Source organism: Centruroides vittatus, unplaced genomic scaffold, assembly GCF_030686945.1.
Source record: "Centruroides vittatus isolate TY-2023 unplaced genomic scaffold, ASM3068694v2 contig_2311, whole genome shotgun sequence".
Classification (NCBI taxonomy): Eukaryota; Metazoa; Arthropoda; class Arachnida; order Scorpiones; family Buthidae; genus Centruroides; species Centruroides vittatus.
In genome coordinates, this window is record NW_027121447.1 from 448,626 (window position 1) to 468,103 (window position 19,478).

At 34.6% G+C, this 19,478-nt stretch overlaps 1 protein-coding gene across 1 annotated transcript in view; it reads right to left on the minus strand.

Moving 5' to 3' along the window:
• Nucleotides 1-1,226: 1,226 nt before the first annotated feature.
• LOC136971099 (uncharacterized) overlaps nt 1,227-19,478 on the minus strand; it is a 33,920-nt gene continuing 15,668 nt past the window's right edge. Inside the window, exons 4-7 of the mRNA XM_067265579.1 lie at nt 16,979-17,102; nt 6,347-6,439; nt 1,495-1,665; nt 1,227-1,424 (exon numbers count right to left, since the gene is read on the minus strand). Coding sequence (XP_067121680.1) covers nt 1,401-1,424; nt 1,495-1,665; nt 6,347-6,439; nt 16,979-17,102 — 412 coding nt within the window. The 3' untranslated portion in view covers nt 1,227-1,400. The remainder of the gene's footprint in view (nt 1,425-1,494; nt 1,666-6,346; nt 6,440-16,978; nt 17,103-19,478) is intronic.

Here is a 19,478-nt window from a genome sequence, read left to right on the forward strand (position 1 = left end):
CCTAAGTTTTCCATATCCAATCTCAACTTTCATTTATCTAACTCCATCTCAAGATTAAGGAAAGACAGACAGAAGACAGCAGAAATTTATAGGTCAATAATTTTTTCAAATTGCAGTCCAACAACTGGAACATGTATCATGGATTTTACTGGAAAATTTTCAAAAGAATTAAAAATTTATCATCATCATTTTCAAATCAGTAAGAATTAATGTATATTCATGAAATCACACAAACTAATTGCAACTGAATAGTGATCTCTGCAATGTTGAATATCGTTTATCAATATATATAAACTATTATTTGCAAGTTATTTTATTACTTTACTTTCTTGCACTATTATTTTTTCCTCCCCAATTCAATGATTTGGTCAGTCAGTCTAAAGATGTTTGATGGTAACAAATGTCATTTAAATTTCTTTAATAAAATCACAATATTTTATAGAAACTTTAAATAAAAACATTTTTAGACTATTTTCTGAACAAAAAAGTTGTCAGAATTCAGCAATAGAAACAATTATCAAAAGCTTCATCTTCTTAAAATGATTCTCTAAAAGTGACTATGATACATGTAATTCTCAGAATATGCATCTCCTGATATCATTCTGTTCCACAAATGATTTTAATAAAGGTAGTGTAGATTTCATATACAGTGTATGAATGTATATATATGTAATGCATATTAAGTGACCAGATTTTACTTTTTACAATTTGATTTACATTGGTTAGCAGGATAAATAAAATTTCAATTTTTCCTGTAAATCCTTCTGCAATATCAAAAATTTCACCACAAGAAATAGTTCAAATGCTGATTTTTGAAATGTGCCAATAATTATTCAATCAGATTTCTAATTTAATTAAAAATTAGATTCCACCTCTGAATAGATAATAATTGGTTTATATTGCATAATATAGAGAGTTTACTGACAAAATTGCCTATAAGAATTTTTTGATAGGGTGCAAAATATATTTTACACTACATTAAGACATGTAAAATGTACTATTAAGTAACAAAATTACACAGTAATTTTATTACTTAGTACATTTTACATGTCTAAAATTGAGAGAGAGAAAAAGTTTTGAAATTCCATACATCTGCTGTATATCTACTGCTTTTGAATTTAAGGCAATTAAATAAATCATTAAAAGCTTTAAATAAATATAAATTTTATTAAAATTTAAAACAATTTATTCATTTGACATTAAAATTTATACTTTATAGATGTATAAAATCTTTAATACAATTAAAATGATAATTGCTAATTATAAAACTTATCATTTAAATTTTAATGTTATTTATATTCTTATTTTTGAATTATAAATTTAAGCACTGTTGAGCAATCCTGATTTTATCAAGTTCTTTAATTTCTTTAAATTTCAATCTTGACGAACTAATTAATTTATTAGACTTCAAAAACAGCATCAGACTAAAATAGAAAAAAAGATATCTTATTATTATATATAAATATATATTTTTTAAAACAAAACTGAAATTACCTTTTCTTCAATATTTATAGCTTTATCATAAAATTCTAATGCATCTCTTTCATTTTCTTCTTTAATTGCTAAAATACCTTTGCATTCCCAGTAAAGAGAATTATCAATACAAGATGGCATATAAATTTTTATTCCATCAAGAAAGCAAGTTGCAAATTGTACTGGAAGATCCTAAGAAAAATTTCATAGTCTAATTTTATTAATTTTTTAGTTTTCAAATATACATACAGTATTTTTTTCTTCAACAATCAATCAAGAAAAATAATTTCTGCAGTTATAATAATAATTTTATAGATAAAAATAATTTTTAGAAGTGTTCTCAGAATTTAATATTGAAAGATATATGACACAACACACAAACTAACATTATATCCCAATTACAGTACAGTAAGAACCCGCTTAATGAAGGGTTATGTTCCTAGATGCAAAGCTCTAAACAAAACAGCATTAAACGAGGTCATTTTAACATAGAGTAAATAGAGATAGGGGAACATATTGCACCAAACAAACATAGATTTAAAGAAAGTATACACCTTTTCCCCACCTTTTTCTGATTAGTTCACGTTCATAAACAATCGTATTATATACGGATCAATGAAATGCCGCAATAATTTAAATCAGCATAAATTTCGAGCTTTTTTTAAGGCTTCAAGTAGACCACATTATATCAAATCAGTGTTAAGTGAGGCAATGTTAAGCAGAATCTTACTGTAATTGTATATTGTGAAATTGCAATATAGAGTAGAATCTTGTTTTAAACAGGAGTGATGTAAGACAACTTGTGGCAAATAGCTAGGTTAATTCTTAGATATATGGATAATTCTGACTATTAATGCATTCATTTACATATTTTTATTATGAAATTCATTATGGAGCAAAAATAATTGTATAAAAATTAGGCTGTAGAAAGTTGCTTCTATCTTTGAAAAAATGTAAAGATATAATGAAAACAGAAGACACAAAGAAAGCAGAAAATGCATGTGTATAAGTAAATGTGTAAAAGTAAAACATTATTTGACAAAGCCAAAATTACAAAGGGAAATGATATCTGCTGCTTCTTAGTTTGGCTGCTTGAGCATAAAACAACTGCTTAAGTGAATATCATGAGTTCCAAAAAGAAAATCATCTGAGACTACTTGGGATGAAGAACAAATTTAAATGTAACATCATTTTATGCAGTATCTGCTGACATGTAACCATCACATAAAACAAGATCATACTGTAAAAATAAATTATTGCCAAGTTTGTAATTTTTAGCTATAGCATTTATCATAGTGTCTCAAAGAGTAAATTAAAAATCAGATTTAGTGACTAAAGAGAAACAATATATGACAATTTGAAAATGATCTCTAACAATAAATTATGTTAATTAATATAATTATTAGTGCATTCAGAAAGCATCAAGAGTAATTATTGTTGTAAAGTTAGAAAAATGAAAGTTTATTGACAAATTGTCAGCAAATCTTATATTTATCAGATTAGCCATATCCTAAACTACAGTACATTTCTACATAAATGCTTCAATAATGGTGAAAGCTATCATACAGGCCACCTATAGTAGCAGACTAAAACTATTGGTTGCCAAAATAAATAAAAAAATGTGTCCTTTGAATCCGACGCTCACCTGAGTTTAAGAATTACTCAGAAGACAATTCTCAGATATTTTATTTAAATGCATTTTGGATTGGAATTCTTGCCAATCCCTCTTCAGTCTATAAACAATAAAATTGCTTTGTAATTTTACAGTTAAAACTTTTTAACAAGGATATAAAATATTAAAATAAATGACTCACAAAAGGTACAATCTGTGAGAGTCTACACTGATATTTTGGACTCTTTGAAATCAATCACAGTAACAATCACCCTGCATCATGTAACATACTTTTATTCTTATATGACATCACTCCATATATCATCTATTAACATCCCACTATTCAAATTAATTAAGTTATCGTTATTTTTAAATTGCTATATGTTCTTTAAACTTCCATAGACATACATTATTTTCTAGAAACAAAATTTCATTATTATTATTTTTATTAATTGTATAATTATTTTCATTGCAATGTATAAACCAAGGTGATTGAGTATTTTTTTAACCTGATTGATGCCTCATGTTTTTTTTTAAATCCTTTTTTCCAATAATCTTCCAGTTTCTCCAATATAAACAGACTATCTGCACAAATACAGGACCTTTTGTATATGTGAGACATTGTACATATGACAGATTTTTCTAATTTGTTTTGTTTCTTTTTAATTTTGTTTAGTAAATATATATATTCTTTAAATTTGTTTAAGTTAGCTGTTAATTCTATAGAAAACTTGAGAAATTTTTAAAAAATTTTTACAAATTATTTTTATTATAGGGAAAGGATATAAATTTTAATTATTGATAATTCTTCTTTAAATTTTACTTTATATCTGTTGTCTCTGTATTCTCTTGTCCATTTTTCTATTAGGATAGCCATTTAGTGAAAACATACTTGATTTTTGCTGATTTACGGAGACAGTTTAATAATATTGTGACTGGAGGGTCGGTACCTCTGATGTCTTGTCAGGACTGACACCACTGTCTTGGTTGACACAGAAGCTGCGACGGCAAGTTCAGTCTGGGTTAAAAAGTAGGTCACGCAAGTGGCTGTGCAAGCGCACAAGTAGGCGATCGGGTTCTGGATGGAGACAGACAGACAGTCCAACAACTAAAGTAACTAAAGTTAACAACTAAATAACCATTTAATAACAACAAAAAAGGTCACAGAAAACATATTGAATAATCAGATTAACTGACCTATTTAACGGAGTGGTTGCAAGAGAGAATGTTTACATTTGGATCGCATGTTGAGATAAATACCTGAGATTATCCAGTTGTCACATTCCAACAGCAAAAGTTCGTCTTTGGTAGTAGGGTTGTTGTGCAGACAGTTCTCTGATAAGAACAGTTCAGAAATAGATGATATCTTGTGATGGAGATTTGGCAATATCTGATGGCCAAGATTTGGTAATATCCTCATTTAGGTATCTAGTTAGGTGATCTGTTGCTGGAGAAGTCTTTGTACAGAGAATGGGCAAGGTATCTGTAAAGGTAATATAGGAGGTCCTGAATGGACTAACACATTAGAGGCACTGATGACAACTATCCTTGGGGATCAGGTGGCGACTTCTTACCTCGGGAAGAACTAGGCAGCAACTGCCTAAACTTGCAGTTCTTTTCTATATTGAACTGATGAAATCAAGACAATAGGTTGGAAGGTTATGAGAAAGTGTCACTGTTACTTCTGAGAACTTAACAAACAATTTACTCCCAGGTGTGAAAGTTGACAGTTTTATGACAAAATTTTTATTGTTATGATGTTATGTCATGATTTAGTTATATAATTAGATTACATAATGTGGAGTCTCACAATATCTTCCAATGCTTCATCTTCAAAGCCCTTCTCTGCAATAGTTTTAATTTGCTAGGTCCAAGCAGGATATATCATACAACTTTTTGCATTGTAGAGTTTGAATCTAATGACTGGACAATGCAATCCATTAGGTTGAATTTACTAGAAAATCTGAGGAATTCCCATCATCTGTAAGCTCATCTGCATTTAATTTTTCTTCCTCTGCAATGCAGTTTCCAAAGAGTCAATTTCCAATGTTTGATTTTCATCCATATTCAACTGTAAAATTTTGTCATTACATTTATTTAAAATTTCTAATGCCTTGCTGTAAACATTATCAAATGTTCTTGTCTGTTCCTTCAAATTTCTTATATTTGAATCTACTAAACTCCACACAGTAAGCATATCTAAACCACTTGCCTGTAAATAACTTTACATCTCTTGTTCAGTTCCACCTTAAAAATGCCCTCGTGGTCTATAGTCTGCTCTGAGGGTCGCATACCGCCCCATTGTTCCTAGCCTGCTGTTACGCTGTTAAGAGTGAGTTGAAAGAAAATTCCAGAGGAAAAGATAATAGCAATAGAAAAGAGGAAAGGAAAATATAATATTCTAAAATAAAATGAATTATAACTCTACAATAATAGTATGCAGCCACACTATCTTTGGGAGTAATAACACATCTGTGTCCATATGGAATATACAGTAATAAGTTATTTGGAGGCTAAAAGCTGTTTAGTAAGTGAGAAAGAGAGAGAAAGATAGAGATGCAATTTCAAACTTAGGAAAAGTGATTCATCTTCGAGCTGATGGTGACCCTTTACTTCTAATGTCACAGACAGAAAAAAACACTTGGATTGGGAGGTCAATAACCAATTGTGGCCCAAGGGTTTAACCAAAAATAGTTTAAAAACCCCATGCCAGTTTAAAAACTCCATGGGAGTCTTATGGTTGATTCAAGCCTTTCTGTCTTTCCTGACACATCATCTTCCTGCAAATTTTCAAGACCACTGCTATAATATGCCAGCCATCTGGAAAGCTATCTTTGCTGCAAGTCATGGAAGCACAAAGACGACTCCCAGCAACAAGATAAGTACTGTATATAAACTTTCAGACCACAGAGCATAGCTTGGGTAGGGTGCAAAATGCAACACAGGCAGAGTATAGTTTATTGTAAGTATTTATGTTTTTATATCAGTAAAACTGAACTATCGTTTATCTATAACTTTGTATAGAACCAAGTGTGCATCAATAATGTAGTTAGTTCAGTAATTAAATGTTGTTTGTTGTTTTATCAACTTAATTTTCCAAACACTTCTCTAAAAGACTGTTAGACTGTGTTGCTCAAATTTAGTTCAGATCAGAAATCTTAAAGCCATGTAACAGTGTTGATATTATAAAATAAAATATATAAATATAGGTTTACATTTATAATTATGTAGAAAAATATATTTTTCAGAAATATTTCATACCTTTTCTAAGAGAGCTTTCAATTCTATCAGTAGTTTCTGCCAATTAATATTTGGTAATGTTTGAGACTTCTCACAAGTTATTCCATTTTTCTTCTGTAAACAAAGTTCTTTACATAATTACATACTGTATCATATATAATTTATAACCAAAAAATATTACATTTAAAATTTATTCAAGAAGAATCTTCAATCTAAACAAACTTTTAGAGGTATGGTCAGAACAAACAATAGTAAAGCACTTAAATGATTTATTTGAACTTCAATGAAAAAAGGTGTTAACTCCTAATGCATTTCATCTTAGTAACATTGCCAAAGCCGCTTCAGTAGTGTTTTACACCACAGGAAGTTGTTGAATACCATTAGATCCCAAAAAATCATTTAACAATTCAAGTTGTGTGGAATGAGGATTTTTCTTGAACAAATTTTTGAATATAACTTTTATACTGACCCCAGTGAAATTTTTACTTTTTGCTCTTAAATTTAATACTAACAATATTTTGTTTAAATATCATATTTCAAATATTTAATAACTTCCTTTGGTTACAATTACAGTTGCAGTTGTAACTTCTTGTTTAATAGCAAAGTAGAAGTGAAATTTAGCAAGTACAAACTGAAAAGTATTAATATGTATATGTCCTGATATGCAACAGTACTGTAGAGTACTGTGGCATATTAGGATTTTGAGAATATGGGTGTGGAAATCAGATGCTGTGGGTGAGCAGATTTAAGATACATGCTCAACTGTTGTTTTCAGAGAATGCTACTCAATTACCTTAGTTACATAACTTTTTACATCATTCTTTTTTCATTGGCTTTCTAAAATTATTTAATAGAAGATGAAATATGGATAATTGATAATTTTGAATTGATAGATTATAAATTATACAAATTATGATATCAATGATTTAGACTTCTTAGTTTGATTCCAAAATGAGAAATAGAAAAAGGTACAAAATTATTACATTTCTTATTTTCAGTAGAAATTACCAAAATTAGTTATTTTTAATTCATATTTAATTATCTTTTGTCTGTGCTCTACTGTGGTCCGCACTTGTCAGTTTTAAAATTTTTCTGCTTTTTTCCTGTGTAAGATTATCAATAGCAGAAAGTAATGTATTATTATATTTACAGTATTTTTATTTTAAAGTAACATGATTGCTTGGTGTCAATGAGATACTGCAGCAGCATAAACACCCCAGAGGATATGCTCAATACATCATATATGTTGGTATGTTAGAAGTAATTTATGTTAAAAATATTATTAAAAACCTAAGTATAATTAATTCAAATAGTACAATAACATATGGATTAAACCCAAATCCAAACATAACAATTTAAATTATAACAATATACAGTTTACAAATTTCTTTAGGTATTTCTGGCAGCATTGCTTGGGATTTAAAGGACATTAGTTACAAACCCAAAACATACCTCATGCAATTCTAAACTGCAATTGTCATATCATGATGATTCATTTGTAAAATCCTACCATTAACTTGCAAAAAAATATTTCTTTAGCTGGTTGCCCAACCAGCTAAACTAGTCTGGAAGAACAATTTTTTCAATTAAAATGGCTAATAGTATTTTTTTTTTTTAAATTAAAAATTTGAAAAACAAATCATCTTCCTTTCCATCATATCCAATCACCAGGAACAAAAACAGTCTTTGCAGAGAATCTTTTATTAAAGGTTAGAGCAGTGATTCTCAACCACTGTGCTGTGAGATTTTTGAAGTGTGCTGCCACTGTGAATATTCACACATAAGTGTCATCATACAAGTAGTTTAAATCGGTTCTACCTACCTAGAGTACATTTGGAAATTGTAACTGGTGTTACCGGTAACTGCCAGTAGTTACCAAAGCATTTAGAAAATGTGATCTAAATAACCAACTGCATTTAAAAATCACTATTATCACGTCACCTGTTGTCCTGCAGTAATTACTGAAGTAACCATGTGTGCCACCAAATTTTTAAATTATTAAAAGCACACTGTGATGAAAAAAGGTTGCAAATCACTGGGTTAGAGGTTCTAATACAGTGGTGTGGTGTGACGGGTTAACGAGACCCACGTGTTACAAATAAAATATATCGGACTATCACATATATTAAGAAAGTAATAACAATACTTGATTTATTATAACATATGCCGGTTTACAGTTTACAAAATTAATACAACGTACACATATCGCGTTACTTTTAACACAACAATGGACCGTAATTTTCCGACAATTATAAGTTTCGGATCCACAATCCGATTGCATCGGCATATATAACTGATAGATTTAAATTATACTAGGCTAGATTAATATTAAGGTTAGTAATATTATAAAAATACTCCCCTTTTACTTCTCCCGTCGTTTGTTAGTTCAGGATCCTTTGTTCTCGTATCTTGTGGTAGCGACACAAGGGGAAGGGAGTCAGTCCGTATAGCGGGAAAAATATTCACCTCACCAATATAAGGGTTCTTTGTAGAGAGATAAGTGCGATCCTAATTCGTAACCTTCCCTCTGCTTCTCACAATCACCAAAGACGACACTATTCTCCAACGTCTGCACTCCGTAGCACCTTTCTCACGCTTCTTCTTACCCACTTCCACGTGCTTCCTCCTTCGCCGTCGTGACTCCGAATGACGAAAGTTGACCCCTTCACCTGGGTAGGTGACCCCACACTCGCCCAAAACACGCCATCAAGTCAGTGTTTTACGGTTGAAAGAATTAGATATTTAGGGTTAGTAGACTTAACATTAATTCTAAAAATATGACAATAATAAAAATAATAATAATGGTGATGATAAAAATATACATAATTACATGGGGGGGCTTCACCCACCACATCATCCCCCACCAACAGGTATTTTGGTTACATTGCATAGATTGACAAATCACTAGAGTCCATGATGTAGCAGGTGGTAGTTGATGCGCCGACCTCTCAGGTTGTACGGTTTGGGGACCACCCCCAGCTGATCTTCCTCCGGCTGCCTTCTGGCCACTTCTTGTTGCGACCCTGTTGATTTCTGACACCCTCTCTGACTGTCTCTGGTAGTTGAGATGATGCGGGGATCGAGTTCGTCGCCCTCCTCCTCATCCATATTAGTTGATCCGTGGTCTATTTGCGTCACTTTTGCCTTCCCCCGGCTTTTATAGTTCCTATCGGGGTGTGGCTTGTAATAAGGTTTAATCCTGTCTATGTGAACGGTTTGTTCTTTGTTATTGTTCCCAGCACTGATTCTAACGTTAACGTCATTAACTATACCAGTTATGCGGTGAGGGCCCAGGTACTTAGGGGAAAATTTCCCTTTCTTCGGGTCGCCATGGGGCCTCAATAACCAGACTCTCTGACCAACAGCGAACTTTCTCAATTTCCTCTTTTCGTTCCAATATTCGCGTGCTTTTCGTTTTCTTTCCTCGCTAATCCTCCTGGTAGATTCATATACTATACGTATCTTATCTACGAGTTGTTCACGGTATGACTCTACACTCTCAGCTTCTCTAGACGGTGTCTCGATATTAACTTCGTGCGGGAAGGTTGGGTCGAATCCATACATAATGAAATTTGGCGTGTCACGTGTCGTGGAATTTACGCTATTTCTATAGGCAAACATTGCGGCAGGTATGTATCTGTCCCAGTTACGGTTGTTGCCATCTGAGATTTTCGATACGATGTTTACTATTGTTTTGTTGGCCCTCTCCACCGCACCATTTGACGTGGGCCTATACGATGTGGTGACCTTCCTTTTTATTTTCAGGTTGGCACACAGTTCCTCCATAGTCCGGCTTGTTAAATTTGCTCCCCTGTCCGATATCAGAGTCTGCGGGCAACCAAAACGGCAAATGACATGGTCAAACAAGGCTTCTGCAATTATTTCGGATGTTTGTTGTGGGATGGGGATGGCTTCGGCGTACCTCGAGAAGAGATCGATCACCACAAGGATGTACCTATTCCCAAGGTCTGATTTAGGCAGGGGCCCAATCAGATCCATTCCTAGCACTTGCATTGGGTGACTGACTTTATTAAATTCCTGCACTGGTGCTTTCCCTTTGTGTCTGTTATATTTTTGGCAGACAGTACAGGACTGGACATACTCCTTAACTCTATCCCACATTTTTCTGAAATAGTATCTCCTTTGCACGTGCTGGTGAGTTTTATACACTCCACCATGTCCTGCCAGCTGGCTATCGTGGTGAAGGCCAATGACCTTTCCAATTGCGTCCTCCCCTACACACTCCCTAAAGCGGGACCTGTCACTGTCATTACCTCCCACGAAAAAGAGAGAGCCATCGATTATGTCAAAACTAGTAATGGGGAGGGACGGGTTGTCACCGTCCTTCCTGTTCCCTTGTATTGTGCGCTTTATGGGCCCAAACATCGGGTCAGTTTCCTGAGAAAGCACGATAATGTTACGTATGTTCTCACACTCGTTACTAGCCACGTCCGCACTTCTGCTCTCGGGTCTTGACAAGTAGTCGGCAACGACGTTATCGGCTCCTCGAACGTGTCCGATTGTGCAGTCATACTCTGAGACTTCCAAGGCCCACCTCATTAGACGCCGATTGTTGTTTTGCATGTTCTTCAAGAACATTAATGGGCGGTGGTCAGAGAAGATCCTTATTGGTCTCCCGAGGATGAGGTAGCGGAAGTGTCTCAGTGCAAATACGAGGGCCATACACTCTTTCTCAATGGTTGAATAGTTCAATTCACTCCCATTTAATCTCCGACTGTAGAACCCGATTGGTCTCACCTCCTGGCCCGGACCTTCTTGTTGTAGGGTCGCTCCAATGCAGTTGTCGCTTGCATCCGTATATAGCTGAAACTCAGCATCAAAATCAGGATGTCCCAGTGTTGGCGCCCCGGAAATTATGGCCTTTATCCTCTCGAAGTCAGATTCGTGCTCCTCGGTCCAATCAAACTTTACACCTTTTCTAGTCAGATTTGTTATGTTATTTATTAGCCCAGATAGACCCTTCATGAACGGGCGATAATAATTTATCATCCCTATGAATCTTCTCACTTCTCTCACGTTTTTCGGCGGCTTTATCTGTCTTATCGCCTCCACATTCTTCGGGTCAGGTGAGATACCTCTTGCGTTAATGATGTGTCCAAGGTATTTTATTTCCCGAACAAACAAGTGACACTTTTCAGGTTTTAATTTGAGCTCGTGATCTTCTATTCGGCGGATGACATCGTCTAAGAGTTCAATGTGCTCCTGTTCTGTTTTCGAGTAGAGTACGATGTCATCTTGAAAGACATAACATCCGTTTCCTATTATATCGAATAGGATGGTGTTCATCACTTTTTGAAAATAGCGTCCACTATTCTTTCCCCCTTGCGGCATACGGCAGAGTTGGTACTTGCCTGAGGGGGTAGTAAATGCGAAGATTTCTCTCAACTCTTTATCAATCGGGATTTGGTAATATCCCGAGCTGAGGTCCAGCACAGAGAATATGACACTACCTTGGAATTGGGTCAGAATATCGTCCACTCTGGCCATAGGGAAGTCTTGGCCAACTATGATCTCGTTGACTTTCCGTAAGTCAAGAGTCAATCGGACATCTCCATCGTCTTTTTGCACTAGGTGGATTGGGGAATTCCAGGGGGAGGTACTGTTTTCAATTATGCCGGCTTTCTTGTAATCGTCAATCTTTTGTTTTAGTTTTGGCAACAGGATGTGGGGGATCCTATATTGACGGGTATGTCTAGGTCTATTGTCCGTGATTTTGAACTGGTGAGTAAATTTCGAAGTTCCGTTTAAGTCACTCACGTGTAATGAGAAACATGCCCTATGTTTTATAATTATGCTCCTAATTTCCTCTCTCCATGGGCTATGTACACCAGAGAGGTCCACCTTGTCTAATAAGTCGTCATTCACTACTTCATTACATGATAGGGCAATTGTCTGTCCCATTGAAGCGGGCCTTACACCGTTTTGTACAATATTATCCAATTTCCTTATGATTGATCTATCCTTGGCAAGAAAATCAATTCCCAATACACCAAGATAATCCCTCGTGGGTTCGATATTGTGGACGATGAAATCATGACTCACTTCCCTCCCTTCCGAGTTAACCACGGTCAGTTCAACTCCTGTCGAGCAGAGGGTCGATGTGCTGTTTATTCCTTTTAGTAATACATTGATGCGGTGGGTTAGCGCACCCGCATCCTTAATTCCATTCACCAATCCTTCGTCGATTACTGACCGCTCAGCACCTGTGTCAATGAGAAATTTCACAGTTTGATTGCCGACTTTCACTGTGCACAAAGGTAATCCACCACGACCCTGTATCAGACTATTGGCCATCTTTACTTGGCATTTACCCCGTTGATTCTGGCCTCCATCATTGGGGTTATCTAGTTTAAATTTCCTTGCCATTTACAGTTTTTAGATATATGACCCAGCAGATTGCATCTATAGCATCTCGGCCCTGCTCTTCTCTCCTCGTTACCAGCCCCAATCTGAGTTTTTAGAGCACCGATGGCAGCCGTCAGCTTTTCGATGTCATCTCTCATTTGTTTTATTTCTGCCCGATGCTGTTCTTCTCTATCATTATTGGCACTATTAACTCTGCACTCTTGAGGCTCGTCCTCAATGGTCGAAGAGTTAATCTCACTTCGTTTCGAGTATCTATCCCTTTGTTTGACTATTCTCTCGGCTAACTCCACAGCCTCTTCTAATGTCTGCGGATCAGTATGGATAACGTCTTTTTGTATGTGGGGTACTAGTCCTTGCAGGAACTGATCTTTTAGCATGTCCCCTTTTATGCCTTTATATAGAGGGGAGCTCTTTTCTAGGGTTTCCATTGCGGTTTTTAATCTACAGGTGTAGCTCCTGATGGTCTCTCCTTTCCTCTGTTCTATATGAATAAAATTCTCCAGAGCGATGTTAGTATTGCATATTTGTGGGGAGAAGTGTTCAATGAGGTCTTCTTTGATTTTTTCAAAGTCCGATCCATGGAAGGATTCACTTTCGAATAAGTAGGTGAGTGGTCTACCCTTTATCCTGGCTCTTAATGTTACGAGTTTGGTTATCTGATCCCATTTCGCTAATTTGGCAACTTGTTCAAAGCAATTAAAAAACTGTGCGATGTTAATTGATTCCTTTTCGGCAGAGAAGAAGGGAATCATTCCCAAAAAACCAGAGACAATCGGGGCATCTTGCTGGCTGCTGGAGGGTCGTTCGTCCAGAGTTCTTTGTTCTTCCATAATTTCCGAATATACACAATAACAACAATATTACACTTATATATATATACACTAATAGATTCGATACGTGCGAAGACACTCGAATCCTGTCGCGGACGCCAATTATGTGGTGTGACGGGTTAACGAGACCCACGTGTTACAAATAAAATATATCGGACTATCACAAATATTAAGAAAGTAATAATAATATTGATTTATTATAACAGATGCCGATTTACAGTTTACAAAATTAATACAACGTACACATATCGCGTTACTTTTAACACAACAATGGACCGTAATTTTCCGACAATTATAAGTTTCGGATCCACAATCCGATTGCATCGGCATATATAACTGATAGATTTAAATTATACTAGGCTAGATTAATATTAAGGTTAGTAATATTATAAAAATACTCCCCTTTTACTTCTCCCGTCGTTTGTTAGTTCAGGATCCTTTGTTCTCGTATCTTGTGGTAGCGACACAAGGGGAAGGGAGTAAGTCCGTATAGCGGGAAAAATATTCACCTCACCAATATAAGGGTTCTTTGTAGAGAGATAAGTGCGATCCTAATTCGTAACCTTCCCTCTGCTTCTCACAATCACCAAAGACGACACTATTCTCCAACGTCTGCACTCCGTAGCACCTTTCTCACGCTTCTTCTTACCCACTTCCACGTGCTTCCTCCTTCGCCGTCGTGACTCCGAATGACGAAAGTTGACCCCTTCACCTGGGTAGGTGACCCCACACTCGCCCAAAACACGCCATCAAGTCAGTGTTTTACGGTTGAAAGAATTAGATATTTAGGGTTAGTAGACTTAACATTAATTCTAAAAATATGACAATAATAAAAATAATAATAATGATGATGATAAAAATATACATAATTACATGGGGGGGCTTCACCCACCACAGTGGTTCTCAACCTTCCTAACGCTGTGACCCTTTAATACAGTTCCTCATGTTGTGGTGACCCCCAACCATAAAATTATTTTCATTGCTACTTCATAACTAAGTTTGCTACTGTTATGCATCGTAATGTAAATATCTGATATGCAGGATGTATTTTCATTGTTACAAATTGAACATAATTAAAGCATAGTGATCAGTCACAAAAACAATATGTAATTATATATTGTGAAATATTTATTTCTAATTACAAATGAATGAAATTTTGTCTTGAAGCATGGTGTAGCATGCGTAAAATGCCGTCATTGTGAAGGTTGAGATTGCTTCTTTCTCACCAGATCAGAAATTCTCGAGATAATCTTTGCAAGAGCACAATGAAGATCATCTTCCTCAACAAGTCTACTTCTGTATTTAGACTTGATAACCAACAAGTTGGAAACCCTGTATCTCAAAGATATGTTATGGAAATGGAAGGTGCAACACAGTCTCAGACAGAACAGGATATGATTTGCAAACACTTGATCCAGAATTTTGTAACTGGCATTGTAGAGAAATCAGTTCTCACTGCATCGCTGTTAATAAGATCAATGAACTTCTCTTGTGCTGTCTCAGAAACATCTTCAACTTTGACTGTGAATGGGCTTTTGGCAAGTGCAAATGGGATGCCAGGAAGATTTGGAAAGTATGATAAAATTTTGTCTGCAAATGTGCAAGTGTTCTTTCACAGAAATTATCATCATAATACTTTTATCTGGTTCAATGTCATGTTCCTCAAAGACAGCAGATAAGGTAGGAAACATGTACATTTTATTATCATCCAATCTTTTTGCCAAAGCTGATGTTTCATTTGGAATAATCAGATCTTTTCAGACAAATCGAGGCATGTTGCATTTGGTCCTTGCAGTGAATTTAACTCATTCAAGATGTCAAAGATGTCAACCAAGTAAGCTATTTTCTGAAGTTTACTTTTATCACTGAAAAGTGCTTTGAACTACGATCTTGCTTTCTGATTAAAGAACGTGAGTTCATCATCAAGCTCACAACAAATAACACATTGCGGTTTCTCAATTCCTGCTATAATTATTGAGGTAAAACCATACTGTAAAAAATCCTCACTATACTTTCTTTTATTAACGTTCTTCTCTACATAGTCCATTGTCATGGGATGGTTTGCTAATGAAAATAATATATAACAATAGCTTTAATAATACAAAAGATGATACATGACATAATTCTGTCAATACAGTTCATTAAAGTTTCCTATGATTTACCATTCTCTGTTACATACCTGTTACTATCACAAGGGGGCAATATTCACATCAACCACAGCTGAATATAAAAAGACCAATCAACATCCAGATTAAGTTCCAGTGGTACAGATATATATATATATATATATACACATATACAGTAGAGCATCGATTATCTGACTCAATTGGGGACTGGGGTTGGTCGGATAACTGAAAAGTCGGATAACCGAAAATTATAAAAAAATACATTATTAGTATAGTGTATTAGGCCTGGTTTAAATACTAGCCTCCCTCTCATGATCAAGCCAGTGCTGCCAGCTAAAACATGCAAAAATTTAACAAAAATAATATTAAAGTAGCCAAGACATAACCAAATATTGTAGCGCCACATCACTAGTGGACATTTGAATTTGCCAACTAGAACGCGGTCGGTTAACCGATAAGTCGGTTAATCGGGGGTCGGATAATTGATGCTCTACTGTGTGTATATATATATATATACATATACACATTTTTTTTTTTGCAGTAGTTGATGATTTTACATTTACCCAGTAATTATAATTCATGAAGGGTCGTTTTACCTTCAATATTGCTGCTTTCAATACAGCAGCTGCTCTCTACACATGTAACTGGTCTGCATAAGTACATTATGGCATCCCTGTCACATATACCTGTATTTGTATGGGGTGTATGTGATGGGGTTGGCGCGATGAAATCATCACTCCGGGTACTCGTATGTGGGTGTATCTGCATGTGGCCAGACCCGCGTGGAAACGGATAGAGGAGCGGTTTTTCTAGGTTCCTAAGACCATCAGAAATGTGTCTTTTTCAGATGGTCTTAGGCAACCACTGTGAAAAGGTTGCTCGACCCCAAAGGGGTCACGACCCACAAGTTGAGAACCACTGCTCTAATAAAAGGTCATCTCTACAAAGAGACTGTTTGTTCCTGGTGATTGGACATGACAGAAAAGAAGACAACTTACAAATTTGAAGAAACTAACATTTTTTTTATAATTATAGATTTTAAACTTAATTTTAAAAACATGTACATAATATATTTAATACCTTTCCTAGATTTAAAAATTTTTAAAAGAAATATTTTTGAATACCATTGCAAATTGCATCATTTCATTACTGATGTATTTTAAACTGAAACTTGTTTGAATTACATAAGCTTTTTTTGGTCAACAAAAAGATTGCTTTTGCAATGCTCTTGAATGAATGGATATTGAACTGTAATCCTGAGAAGAAATTATATCAGATTACATTAGAATATATATAAATTTCTGACTTACCTGTTTCATAAATTCTTTATCATTGATATATTTATTTTCCATTTTAGATAAATAGTTATCAAAGTAATTTATGTTCCTGTATTGCAGCAATGTTAAATTCTTTGAATTTATCCATTCCTCAAAACTAAAAAATATATTTATCAATAAAAATCTATTAATTAAGTTATTTTTGGATTACATTATTCTATTAATAAATTATTTACTATATATATGTATATATCATAGATTTATTTATTAAATAGAACATTTAAAATAAATGGTTAAAATTTTAGACTTCATTAGCTAATTACCGTTTGAGCCTGGATGCAAAAGAGATGGGTTAGCAACTCATCCCTGTAAAAATTATGAGTGGTACAGAAAAAGCAAGAATGAACAGAACTTCAGCTCCAAGTAATATGACAGCATTGAAGGAAACTGACAATTTAGATAGAGTTAGACAGCCTAATAAATAGAATTTAACAATTTGAAGGGCTTATCACACCAAGGGCAACAGAAAAAAGGACCAGTTCTTTTACAAAAAAGTTAGTCTTTAATAATCACCTTCAAATTTAGGTAAGGATGCATTTCGGGTACAAGGATCCCTCATCAGCTTACAAACACATAGTACCAACACATAATTAAAACACCAATAGTTAATCAAAACAAAGGAATTTTTGACATATACAGTGGAACCTCGCTTAACAAGCACCTTGCACAAAGAATATTTTACATAACGAGCAAAACAAATTGTAAAAATTTGCCTCGCCTAATGAGCGATGTTTTCTATAACAAGTGATGAGGAGAAAGGAAGTCCTGAATTGTACGCATGTGGCATGCTCCATCAGTCTGTGTTTAGCACTCGTTCTGCTAACATCTTATTGTCGTTTGTGATCACACATTTTTCCAAACTTGTGTTCACATATATTACTTATAATCAACAACAACTATAACCCGTTATATAATAAACACACCAAATGATATGCCAAATGCTTGGGTCATTAAATTTAATGACAGATTCCAAATTAAATTTTAGAAATGTCTGAATTAAAAATTAACTATTTATAATTATTAAATTTAATACAAGATGAAAACATAACTGCCTACCTCTAGTCAAATTAATTAATTTCTAATATTTAATTATAGCATTTACATAACCCAAGAATTTGGCATATCGTTTGGAGTGTTTATCAAACATATTAGCTGTTTATTTTTTTGTTTCTGCAAATCGAATTCTCATTCCAGGATGGTTCATTCCACGCTAGAAGAAATGATGATAATGATTCACGCTCCTTAACAGTGTATATTGTACAATTTTTTTTAATAAACATTATACACAAAACATTTGAGCATTTTTCAGTGTGGAACACATTATCATATTTTACATTAATTTCTATGGGAAAAATTGTTTCACTTAATGAGTGTTTTGCATTATGAGTAAGACTCTGGAATGAATTATGCTCATTAAGCAAGGTTCCACTGTACAGTGCACTGTATTTACAATTTTTAATACAACCCATATACTAAAGAACAAACTATCAAGCATAAATATTTTTTAATATAATAATGTGATATATCACATTATTTGGGACCAGTAAATGTCTTATTTTCTCCCACATATTCTTAATTCTGGTAGACTGTTCCTCTATTAATAATAAAATATTGTTAAGTATATTAAAAACCTGACAATGGTCTCTGATGTCAGAAATGATCTTTTCTGCCAGAAATTTTACAAAAATTGGAATGTGCATACTCTATATCAGAGTGGAAGATTGGCTCAGCTATTACGGACATTTGATGAAAACCAGTTGAACATCCTTGGTGTCAGTGAGGTTAGATGGACAACAAACGGCCAAATCAGTAGTGATGGTAAGACCATGAAGAGCAGCACAAATGTGGAGTAGGTCTTATTCTGAGTAAACAAGCAATGAAAGCACTACTTGGATGGAGGCCCTTCAGTGATTTGATTATTACAGCTTGCTTTACCCATGGACACATCAAAGCGACTGTGGCGCAGGTTTATGTGCCAACCAACGATGCGAAGGACACAATAAAAGATAAATTTTCTGAGCAGCTCCAAGATGTCTTTGATGGTATCTTGAATCATGACCCAAGGGTCCTGATTGGGGACTTCAATGCCCAATTGGGCGGTGATCATCGAGGATGCGAAACTGTAATTGGTGGTCATGCGTCCTCTGCTTATATGAGTGACAATGGAGAAAAGTTAACATTGTTTTGTGATCACAATGGGTTATGTGTTGGGAATGCCTACTTCCAGCATCAGCTTATCCATAAGAAGACCTGGCAATCACCAGACAGGTGCACTTTTAATGAGATAGACTTTATTTGTATTAGTAAAAAGTTGAGGTCATCAACGTGCTCTGAGAGTTTACAGAAGTGCAGATATTGGATCTGACCATTACCTAGTTAGGGCAGATATTAAACTCAAATTTTGTAATCAAATCGTAGGCACAAAAAACCTTTCACACACTGTTTCTAGCAAACAAATTAATGAGCACAAACG